The sequence below is a fragment of the Salvelinus alpinus genome, chromosome 12, assembly GCF_045679555.1.
Source record: "Salvelinus alpinus chromosome 12, SLU_Salpinus.1, whole genome shotgun sequence".
Lineage (NCBI taxonomy): Eukaryota > Metazoa > Chordata > Actinopteri > Salmoniformes > Salmonidae > Salvelinus > Salvelinus alpinus.
In genome coordinates this window covers 57591225-57604021 of record NC_092097.1, presented here as the reverse complement: position 1 = coordinate 57604021, position 12797 = coordinate 57591225, and the positions used below count along the sequence as shown (strand labels likewise).

The following is a 12797-nucleotide window of genomic DNA, read 5'->3' as shown; positions in this document are numbered from 1 at the left end:
TAACCTAAACACGGGGTTTTGATTTACCTTTAAACATGGGAGCCAGTTTCCACACACCAAGCCCTCCAATCGATGTGTACTGACCGAGGGACGTTTCGAGCAGAAACAGGGGCATGCCAGCAAATATGAGCGTCAAAAAGTAGGGAATCAAGAAGGCCCCTGAACAGAATATAAAAGGTAAGTAAACAAAAAAATATAATCGTGAATAAAAGTGAACCATTGCATTGATATACCATTAACATTTCAAATCATCCAAAGAGATACAGTGATAAACCCACTATTTTGTTTCACACTACAGCGACTCAAATGAATGATCTCGTTGCGTTGCCTATAAATGTGCGCGTAATTACGCACAATCTGGAGAGAAAATGAGCTCTTGGGCCATTGAGATTATTTAAATGAGCGCCCCAGAACACATTTGCCGATTGAAAGGTCAAATTTAGCCTCATTTTGTTTTTTGAAAAACACGGAAAAGTTCCGACATCTTGATTACCTCCTCCATTCTTCCCACATAGATAAGGGAATCTCCAGACATTTCCGAGTCCAATTGCGTACCCGACGCAAGACAGGAGAAAGTCGAATTTTCCAGTCCAGTTCTCTCTTTCGGGAAGTTCCTTTTTCTGGACTTTGACCACCAAAGTTTTGGGTTTGTCGTTAGGCTCGGCATTCACCTCCGTTAGAACGTGTCCATCAGAGCCTTTAGTACCATTCGTTGCCATGTCTCTGTCTCTCTGTTTAGATTTTGATTTCCTGACAAGGCTGCAAGGCGGACGGAAGATTTTAACCCCACCGGTCCACGTAGACAGCAGCTTCGCGGTTCGTTTACCCAGCCAAGGGACGGTTAGATGGGCAGGAAATCAGGAGAAGAAGCGGGAACACAGAGCCAGTTGGTAGAGCGCACCTGGGGAAAAAAGCGCAAGAGAATAATGTTACCAAATAGGTCATTCAAATAATGATTGGACCCTAAATATTGATTTACCATGGGGAAGAACCAAAATTGATGCATCAATAGCGCTGAAAATGAGCCGTTTTGAAGAGTTTTCAGGGAGTCGCATTGTTGGCGCTGGGGACAAGAGATGTTTTATGGCAATGGACCTGTGATGTTTATTTTTTATTTAACCTTTATTTAAACTAGGCAAGTCAGTTTAAGAACAAATTCTTATTTACAATGACGGCCTACCCCAGCCAAACCTGGACGACGCTGGGCCAATTGTGCGCTGCCCTATGGGACTCCCAATCACGGCCGGATGTGATACAGCCTGGATTTGAACCACTGAGATGCAGGTGCCTTAGACCGCTGCGCCACTCGGGAGCCCAAGTGCCGATTTACAGCGTTGATACTCTAAAAGTCTTCGCACATTAAGCAGGTCCTTCAACACTGTTTAAGAGCAGGTGGCGATCATCACCGTCCAATTAATCAGCATTTGGAGGGTTAATTGCTGTGCAACGCAACCATTAATAAAAAATAAAAAAAAAGGGAAATTACATTCATTAACACGCTATGGCTTATGCACACAAATAAATATAAATTATAAATAAAAACGAGGATAAATGGGAAGTTTAAATATTACCACACATTATTACAAATGAGTGTTAATTATTCAATCAATCAAATGTATTGTATAAAAGCATTTTTACATCAGCAGATGTCACAAAGTGCTTTACGGAAACCCAGCCTAAACCCCCAATGAGCAAGCAACGCAGAAGCAGAAGCATATTCCACGTTAAATATATAGGCCTAGTTGTTCTTTAATTATTCATAATACACGTCAGAAGACAGTCATTTGGTTGATAATAATTTTTTGTTGTTGCGTAATTTGGGATACATTGGGCTTGGCAACGTCATGCTTTTGGTATTTTTCTGCATTTATTTTTAGAATAGTACCGTGCCTCTATAGCTGTAGTACAAAGGGGGGGGGGGGGGGGGGGAATATCCCGTTTTTCCCCTCAGCTATTTGATATTTATGAGATGAGACGGCATGGAGAAAGAGAAGTCAAACAAAAGGACCCTGTGAGCACCAAGCTTTAGGCATCATCTCTCTCTTACGTTTCATTTGCTTATGACACACCATGAATTATGGAACTTCAAAAACGAGTCAAGTGTAGAATGATGTGTAGCGTTTTGGGGCTAAGCGAGATTTGGTTGGGGGGCGGGGGGCTATGGAAGGAAATATTTTAGTTATAAAGCTAAGCTCCTGCAACTCTACACATTTTGTGATGGGGTGTAGATCATGTGTTGCAGTTTTAAAGCTAATTTCCTGCAATTCTACACATTTTATAATGACTTATGCCGTGTTAATTATATCTGAGTGAGAATGACTAACACAATCAATGGGGGCCCCCTGGAGATCAGGGCCCCTTGACCATTCGGGATTTGGTCAAGTTTAGATAGCTGGCTAATCTAAAAATGTGTTAGCTGACATGGCTACTTGAGTGACTGTCAGCAGGCAGGTTTCAATTGACCAATTGGTTTATTCGACAAAAGCGATGTTGCAACAACAACAAAAAATTGCTAGATGTGTAATGAAAACGGCAGAGATGGGAGACATTTTATAAAGGGTCGGCAGGGTAGCCTAGTGGTTAGAGCGTTAGACCGAAAGGTTGCAAGATCAAATCCCCTAGATGATAAGGTAAAAATCTGTCATTCTGCCCTCGAACAAGGCAGTAACCCACTGTTCCTAGGCTGTCATTGAAAATAAGAATTTGTTCTTAACTGACTTGCCTAGTAAAATGAAGGTAAACATTTTTAAAAGGGTGACAACATTTTTATCCGTTCAACAGGGGTTGATTTTTTTTATTGCGATATATTATGATTCCCGAAGAATTTTTCAACTATAAAAAAAAATCATATTTGTTTGCAGAACAAGGATTGTCCTCATTGTCAACAATGCCTGTATTGCTTCTCCTTGCTTTTCTGGTTTTTCAGATGTACAACAGCGCAAATTTCACCTATGGCGATACGTCGGCACATGAGAATTATTAGAATATGGCAAATATTAGTCAATTATTGTATTCTATACAAGCTGGCTTTTGCAGGCTACCTGAGACATGAAACAAATAGGTGGGAGGGTATGCAGGCTGTCACCAATTTATTAATGCACAATTTGCCTAAATGGGTCATGGAAACAATACAAACCACTTCCTTTTTATCCGACATTGGGGGGTTTTTTTGCGGAAAAGTTTCATTTAAATGTATGACGTCATTACGTCCAGCCGTTTTAATCGACACAAGGATAATTCAATGGAAACGTACCGTATCAGATCTATTTTCTATGCAAACTTTCTAAATATCGGCAACAAATCAGTGGACAAGTTAATGGAAAAATGGGGTACTGATTGACATAACAAGATTAAAAAACCTGCTGAACAACCAAATTTCTAAAATGCCCCCCGGTGTATTATACTATTCTTACTCTCAATAGTACGTTTCTGGGGAAGGATGGGAGGGTTCGGGGCCCCCCCTAGTGGTCGGGGACCCTAAGCAACCGCTTATGTCGCTTATGCCTGGAACCTGCCCTGATGAAGGCTTTCTGGTGGAATTCATTGTTTTGGTAAAATATCACAGTTATGCCTGGAACCTGCCCTGATGAAATGATTCATCGCTGTTTTTCTATTGTTTTGTTAAAATACCACAGTTGCGATGTATCCAATCGAATAGACTAAGACTAGGCTACTCCGTGTGCAAGATCTGAAACGGGTCCACACGGTTCTGTTCAATGTTCTGATCATTGCGCTGAAGTTTTCCCCACACTGTTATAAGTAAAAATCAGTACTTACAATCAAACTGCTATGCCAGACAGAATTTGGGGCGATGGTATAGTTATCCGTACGTTCATCTAAAAGTTGTATCCTTACAGATTCTCCCGGAGCAGACCGAAGAAAATATTTTCCATTTTATGATAAGAGAAGCAAAACCCAAACTAGGATCCGAAGGGGAAAGGTGAGTGGTGCTGTCCGTTAGCTCTGTGGTGCTGAAGGAGAGATCCGAGCAGAAGCAGAGCGGGGAAACAACGCAGCGAAAAGGGACGCAGCTTCACCTCGAAGCACCGTCTAACTTTGGCCAGGGATGTTCCACGGAGCACAAATCCCCCCCGCTCTCATCTACATAGCGTCAATGTCATCTGAAAGTCGACCCTCCCCGTGTCCAACATTTCCACCACTGAGATCGCTGCGGGTTTGAGGCAGGGGCATCCTCTTGTCTCACGGTTTTATATGCTTAGTGCTTTTTCATCAACTTGAGGGGTGATGGGGGGGGGGGGGGGGGGGGGGTTCTACACGAATTGATTGTGCCAGAGACACAGTTTGATACGTAATATGATATAACCTCCAACATTTTGTTAGCTATGCGTGACTTGAAATCTCTGAAAATTGTCTCATCCTTGAATTCACTAGCAACAAATGCTTATTTTCTCCTATTAATCCACTTAATTTGAAACGTGATTGGAACATGTTTTTCACACTTACTGGTATTTTCACACTTTATGGTATCAAAATGAATGCTTCCTTTGTAAACCGATGGGGACTGAGGTTAAGGACTAGCCATGGCGGACTTACTATGCCCTATTTGAACCAAATGGTTGTATCAATATTCATATTCTCCTTTTTAGCGCTTTACCCTTGCCTCCCCCCCTCCACCCTCACCTCCCCCCTTCGACCCCGGCTCCCCCCTTTGACCCCGTCTCTCCCCTTTACCCCCACCTCCCCCCTTCGACCCCACCTCTCCCCTTTGACCCCACCTCCCCCCTTTACCCCCACCTCCCCCCTTCGACCCCACCTCCCCCCTTTGACCCTGGCTCCCCCCTTTGACCCGGCTCCCCCCTTCGACCCCGCCTCTCCCCTTTACCCCCACCTCCCCCCTTTGACCCCAGCACCCCCCTTTGACCCCGCCTCCCCCCTTCGACCCCGCCTCTCCCCTTTACCCCCACCTCCCCCGTTTGACCCCAGCACCCCCCTTTGACCCCGCCTCCCCCCTTCGACCCCGCCTCTCCCCTTTACCCCCACCTCCCCCGTTTGACCCTGGCTCCCTCCTTTGACCGCGGCTCTTTCCAAACACTCTTTCCAAACTGGCCAATCAAACAACAGCCCAGAGTGAACATGTCATGGTAGAAACCGTAAAGACATTTAACTTGAGGAAAACCAGGATGTGGTTGGTGGCAAACAGCAATAATATGAGTCAGTCAATAAGAGTCTGGGGACGTTAAGAGGCAGATACGTTTAGCCCGCTGTCTCCTGAAATATAACAGAAATTAAATTCAGTCTTTAACCGAAAGTTGAAATAAATGAATAGCGTCTCACAGGGAGATTGGGCCTTGAGTGAGTTTGAATCATGGAAAAGTGCAGCGAGTAAAAAGGGGATTAAGCAGCTTAACACACAGCGTGTTCTTACTCAGCTGAAGCTGTGTGTGTTTTCTCCACTCTCTGCCGTCCATTCTTCAAAGCACGAAAACCACGCAGACCAAAATGGTGAATAGGTGATTCCGTTTGCTCTTCCACCAAAATCACCATTGTGCCAACGATGTTTATTATGTCCCACTCATAGTCACCAATGCATTTTTTGTTTGTTTGTGAGGCCTTATTCTACCGTTTACCGCTCGTTCTGCTATTACCGATCCTTCTCTTCAAAGCACAGATAGAAGAACCTCTTGTGGGATAGATCTATAATAACATTGTCATGATAATAACATAACGTGTTATAACCTACCAGCACAGCTCCTGCAGGCTCAGCAAAGCTGTTTGTGTACCAGGTTCCCTGGCTCTCGGATAGGGTCTCAGGTTCCCTGGCTCTCGGATAGGGTCTCAGGTTCCCTGGCTCTCGGATAGGGTCTCAGGTTCCCTGGCTCTCGGATAGGGTCTCAGGTTCCCTGGCTCTCGGATAGGGTCTCAGGTTCCCTGGCTCTCGGATAGGGTCTCAGGTTCCCTGGCTCTCGGATAGGGTCTCAGGTTCCCTGGCTCTCGGATAGGGTCTCAGGTTCCCTGGCTCTCGGATAGGGTCTAGGTCGGAGATAATACTGTCAGTAGCTGTGGGCTGTGATCTGCTGCACTACGATGGCATGTAGGCTTAGGGTCCGTATCCCAAATTGCACCCTATTTCATACGGAGCACACTACTTTAGACCAGAGCCCTATTGGGGGAATAAGGTGTCTCTTGGGACATGTCCGAGGGCTGAAACGGCAGCAGATGGGAAGCCAATGAGGGGTGAGCTAACCTACTAATGATACGAAATGAAATGTAGCATTTCTAAAGCCCATCTGGTTGTTTCTGCAGAGCAGAGAGACACCCGCCGCAACACGCCGGGACCACCCGCAGCCGGAGCTCTGTCTCAAAGGGCACCCTATTCCCTATATAGTGCACTACTTTAGACCAGAACCCTATTCCCTGTTATAGTGCACTACTTTAGACCAGGGCCCTATTCCCTATATAGTGCACTACTTTAGACCAGGGCCCTATTCCCTATATAGTGCCCTACTATAGACCAGGGCCCTATTCCCTAAATAGTGCACTACTTTAGACCAGGGCCCTATTCCCTATATAGTGCCCTACTATAGACCAGGGCCCTATTCCCTAAATAGTGCACTACTTTAGACCAGGGCCCTATTCCCTATATAGTGCACTACTTTAGACCAGAACCCTATTCCCTGTTATAGTGCACTACTTTAGACCAGGGCCCTATTCCCTATATAGTGCACTACTTTAGACCAGGGCCCTATTCCCTATATAGTGCCCTACTATAGACCAGGGCCCTATTCCCTAAATAGTGCACTACTTTAGACCAGGGCCCTATTCCCTATATAGTGCACTACTTTAGACCAGAGCCCTATTCCCTGATAGTGCACTACTTTAGACCAGGACCCTATTCCCTATATAGTGCACTACCTTAGACCAGGGCCCTATTCCCTATATAGTGCACTACTTTAGACCAGAGCCCTATTCCCTAATAGTGCACTACTTTAGACCAGGGCCCTATTCCCTATATAGTGCACTACTTTAGACCAGAGCCCTATTCCCTATATAGTGCCCTACTTTAGACCAGAGCCCTATTCCCTATATAGTGCCCTACTATAGACCAGGGCCCTATTCCCTATATAGTGCCCTACTATAGACCAGGGCCCTATTCCCTATTATAGTGCACTACTATAGACCAGGGCCCTATTCCCTATTATAGTGCACTACTTTAGACCAGAACCATATTCCCTATATAGTGCACTACTTTAGACCAGGGCCCTATTCCCTATATAGTGCCCTACTATAGACCAGGGCCCTATTCCCCATATAGTGCACTACTATAGACCAGAGCCCTATTCCCTATATAGTGCACTTCTTTAGACCAGAGCCCTATTCCCTATATAGTGCACTACTTTAGACCAGGGCCCTATTCCCTATATAGTGCCCTACTATAGACCAGGGCCCTATTCCCTATATAGTGCACTACTTTAGACCAGGGCCCTATTCCCTATATAGTGCACTACTTTAGACCAGAGCCCTATTCCCTAATAGTGCACTACTTTAGACCAGGGCCCTATATAGTGCACTACTTTAGACCAGGGCCCTGTTCCCTATATAGTGTACTACTATAGACCAGGGCCCTATTCCCTATTATAGTGCACTACTTTAGACCAGAACCCTATTCCCTATATAGTGCACTACTTTAGACCAGGGCCCTATTCCCTATATAGTGCCCTACTATAGACCAGGGCCCTATTCCCCATATAGTGCCCTACTTTAGACCAGGGCCCTATTCCCTATATAGTGCACTACTTTAGACCAGGGCCCTATTCCCTATATAGTGCACTAATTTAGACCAGAACCCTATTCCCTATATAGTGCCCTACTATAGACCAGGGCCCTATTCCCTATATAGTGCACTACTTTAGACCAGGGCCCTATTCCCTATATAGTGCACTACTTTAGACCAGAGCCCTATTCCCCATATACTTCATACTGTAGGTGTCCTATATGTAGGGAACAGGGTGCCGTTCGGCCCTCCTGTGTTAGGGAAACATCGGTGATAGTACACCTGATAGCACCATCCGTATAACTGCAGAAGGATCATTTCATCTCTCTGAGGTCTTCTTGCTATTCGGCTTTTAAACATAATTTGTGGGAAACGATCCCACCAATGATATTGTCTGTCGTATCGCACGCAGGTGGAAATGGCAGGGAGAGTTTACTCCGTCTCATCTTTCAGTGGCTTAAATATGTTATACTCTGCAAGGCACATTTTGTATTTAATTTTTTTTTTAACCTTTTTTTATTTAACTAGGCAAGTCAGTTAAAAACAAATTCTTATTTCAAATGATGGCCTAAAAAAAGGAAAAAGGACTCCTGCGGGGACAGGGACTGAGATTTAAAAATCAAAAGAATAGTACATCTAAATATAGGACAAAACACACATCACGACAAGAGAGACAACACTACATAAAGAGAGACCTAAGACAACATAGCATGGCAGCAACACATGACAACACAGCATGGTAGCAACACAACATAACAACAACATGGTAGCAACACAACATGGTAGCAGCACAAAACATGGTACAAAACATTATTGAGCACAGACAACAGCACAAAGGGCAAGAAGGTAGAGACAACAATACATCACACGAAGCAGCCACAACTGTCAGTAGGAGTGTCCATGATTGTGTCTTTGAATGAAGGGATTGAGATAAAACTGTCCAGTTTGAGTGCTTGTTGCAGCTCGTTCCAATTGCTAGCTGCAGCGGACTGAAAAGACGAGCGACCCAGGGATGTGTGTGCTTTGGGGACCTTTAACAGAAAGTGACTGGCAGAATGGGTGTTGTATGTGGAGGATGAGGGCTGCAGTAGATATCTCAGATAGGGGAGAGTGAGGCCTAAGAGGGTTTTATAAATAAGCATCAACCAGTGGGTCTTGCGACTGGTATACAGAGATGACCAGTTTACAGAGGAGTATAGAGTGCAGTTATGGGTCCTATAAGGAGCATTGGTGGCAAACCTGATGGCCGAATGGTAAAGAACATCTAGCCACTCGAGAGAACCCATACCTGCCGATCTATAAATTATGTCTCTGTAATCTAGCATGGGTAGGATGGTCATCTGAATCAGGGTTAGTTTGGCAGCTGGGGTGAAAGAGGAGCGATTACGATAGAGGAAACCAAGTCTAGATTTAACTTCAGCCTGCAGCTTTGATATGTGCTGAGAGAAGGACAGTGTACCGTCTAGCCATACTCCCAAATACTTGTATACGGTGACTACCTCAACCTCTAAATCCTCAGGTAGTAATAATAAGTAATAGAGGTAGTTATCACACCGGTGGGGAGAGGGACATTCTTCTTACCAAACCACATGACCTTTGTTTTGGATGTGTTCAGAACAAGGTTAAGGGTAAAGAAAGCTTGTTGGGCGCTATGAAAGCTTTGTTGTAGAGCGTTTAACACAAAATCTAAGCCTAGCAACCTCGATGATGTTCTATAATAATATGATAATTATTCTGAATACACAAATTTAAAAAAAAATACTTTAAAAAAACAATATCCACTCAATCTCATTAGAAAACACCACACCTAACCATAACTGCAGCAACAGAGATATGGCATGGCCCCAGCCATTTTAATTATGGAGTGTTGGGCCGTGTGTAGATTATGTAGTGATTGGCCGTTAATTAAGGCATATTTTTAAGTTTAGGAATTAATTACGAGATTTTGGTTAATTTCAGGCATTAGGGTTAACCTTAGGCATATATTTATTCAGAGTGGTTAAGGTTTGGGATAGGGTAAACAAAGAGAAAGCGTGTACCTAGCACTGGGAGTGAACTTGCGATCCTCGTAGTTTAATTAAGGCCATCCTCGACCCCTTCCCCGACACCTTTGTCATGAGCCTACTAGATGGTATTAATCTCTTGCGTTGCCCCCTAGTGGATGGTGGGAAATTGCCATGCATATAAAATGACACCCCATGTCATAATTTTACCATTTTAAACATGACGGAAAATACTCCGTAATCCACTAGAGTTGTCCTGTAAAATATAGACACATACTGTAGATGAGATATGGAAAAGTAACTCTGTTCAGAAGGCCTATGATCTAGCCACACTTAGATGGAGAGAAGTTTGGGACAAGTATCCTGATTTGCTCCTTCGCTTCTCCATTCCGATATTTACTCTGCGGCTGTCTAGCTGCGTACACATTTTACCAGAGTATCGTGTCATTCGTTGCTCAAGGCATGAGACATGACGAGAGAGCACTGACAGGACATAAACAGGCTATGAGTAAGATCAGGCTAGGTATGAATCCCAAATGGCATCCTATTCCCTATGTAGTGCACTACTTAGCACCCTATTCCCTATATATCGCACTAGGGCCCTTGTCAAAAGTAGTGCACTTATGTAGGGAATAGGGTGCCGTTTGGGATACACCCTAGGTCGCAAGAAGTAGAGAAGGCGGGGGGGGGGGGGGGACCACAGTGTTCTCATTAGTTCACTGCAGTAGACCATGGCTAAAGCAAAGGGTTAGTACTTGATTTTGGTCATTTTCTACCATCATTACATTTCCCTGAGATGTCTATGACACGACACGTATCACTCTGCATCTCCATCTTGCTCTTAAAAGAGAAAATAACCAAACTCATTATTCATTGTATTTCCAAATTAAGTAAGGTTTTTTTTTATTTTTTATTCCATGTTTCACTTTATTCTCGTTCTAATAAAGTGTATTTTCCCCTTTCAATAATCCCATTGGTTCAGGTTTGGATGAAACGCTGTGGGAGAACAGGAGATACAACCCAACCTTCCATCCTAGTCTTCCTCCCAACACCATCCAGCCATTCTTCCTCCCTGGCCAGGGGAAATGGGTGTCACAAACAGTTATGCGTGACACTGGCAGCCAGCCAGACACAGCCAAAAGCAGAGAATGCAGTAGATGTTCATTGGTAAAGCAGTCAGAGCACAAGGCAGAGAGAGAGAGAGAGAGAGAGAGAGAGAGAGAGAGAGAGAGAGAGAGAGAGAGAGAGAGAGAGAGAGAGAGAGAGAGAGAGAGAGAGAGAGAGAGAGAGAGAGAGAGAGAGAGAGAGAGAGAGAGACACTACTCTATGCTGTGGGTGGATGGGTGTTCATTGGTAAGTTGGTCAGGTAGGCAGCAGGCAGCAGGCTCTTCCAGAAGAGGCTCAGTACTCAGTCTCCTGTTTCTCTCTCTCTGAATGGACGAGAGACAGACCGGCGTGTCCGTTGCCTGGCGACCAGCTAAAGTAGTCCGGGGCCACTTGTATAGAGAGGGGGAACACAGGCAAAACACACAGGCAAAACACACAGGCAAAACAAACAGGCAAAACACTCCGAAAACACACAGGGGAACACACAGGAAAACACACAGGGAAAACGAACAGGGAAAACACACAGGCAAAACACACAGGGAAAACGAACAGGGAAACGAACAGGCAAAACACACAGGCAAAACACACAGACAAAACACACAGGCAAAACACACAGGCAAAACCCTCCAAAAACACACAGGGAAACACACAGGGAAACACACAGGGAAACACACAGGGAAACACACAGGGAAACACACAGGGAAACAGACAGGGAAACGGACAGGGAAACACACAAGGAAACAGACAGGGAAACACACAGGGAAACACACAGGGAAACACACAGGGAAACAGACAGGGAAACACACAGGGAAACAGACAGGGAAACACACAGGGAAACAGACAGGGAAACACACAGGGAAACAGACAGGGAAACACACAGGGAAACGGACAGGGAAACACACAAGGAAACAGACAGGGAAACACACAGGCAAAACACACAGGCAAAACACACAGGCAAAACACACAGGCAAAACAAACAGGCAAAACACTCCGAAAACACACAGGGGAACACACAGGGAAACACACAGGGAAAACGAACAGGGAAAACACACAGGCAAAACACACAGGGAAAACGAACAGGGAAACGAACAGGCAAAACACACAGGCAAAACACACAGGCAAAACACACAGGCAAAACACACAGGCAAAACCCTCCAAAAACACACAGGGAAACACACAGGGAAACACACAGGGAAACACACAGGGAAACACACAGGGAAACACACAGGGAAACACACAGGGAAACAGACAGGGAAACGGACAGGGAAACACACAAGGAAACAGACAGGGAAACACACAGGGAAACACACAGGGAAACACACAGGGAAACAGACAGGGAAACACACAGGGAAACAGACAGGGAAACACACAGGGAAACAGACAGGGAAACACACAGGGAAACAGACAGGGAAACACACAGGGAAACGGACAGGGAAACACACAAGGAAACAGACAGGGAAACACACAGGGAAACACACAGGGAAACACACAGGGAAACAGACAGGGAAACACACAGGGAAACACACAGGGAAACACACAGGGAAACAGACAGGGAAACACACAGGGAAACAGACAGGGAAACAGACAGGGAAACACACAGGGAAACGGACAGGGAAACACTCAGGGAAACAGACAGGGAAACAGACAGGGAAACAGACAGGGAAACACACAGGGAAACAGACAGGGAAACACACAAGGAAACGGACAGGGAAACACAGGGAAACACACAGGGAAACAGACAGGGAAACAAACAGAGGTTCCTCTACTCATAGCACAACCCTTAAAGGTATTCTATTGGAGAATACGGATACATTCCCCAGCAAGAAAACCAAAAAGTTGTTGCTCAAACAGAAGGGGCAACTAACAAAGAGTCATTGACAAAACCAAAACGAGTCAGGTGGGGTTTTAGGAGGGGTTCTGAAAGACACTCATGGGGGATTTCACTGAAAGTTGAC

The 12797-nt window shown here is 45.0% G+C and overlaps 1 protein-coding gene across 1 annotated transcript in view; it reads right to left on the bottom strand.

The window, feature by feature from the left end:
* Positions 1-4185, bottom strand: part of slc6a1b (solute carrier family 6 member 1b) — a 49779-nt gene extending 45594 nt beyond the window's left edge. Inside the window, exons 1-3 of the mRNA XM_071336925.1 lie at positions 3778-4185; positions 494-901; positions 28-159 (exon numbers count right to left, since the gene is read on the bottom strand). Coding sequence (XP_071193026.1) covers positions 28-159; positions 494-719 — 358 coding nt within the window. The 5' untranslated portion in view covers positions 720-901; positions 3778-4185. The remainder of the gene's footprint in view (positions 1-27; positions 160-493; positions 902-3777) is intronic.
* Between the last annotated feature and the right edge of the window lie 8612 nt (positions 4186-12797).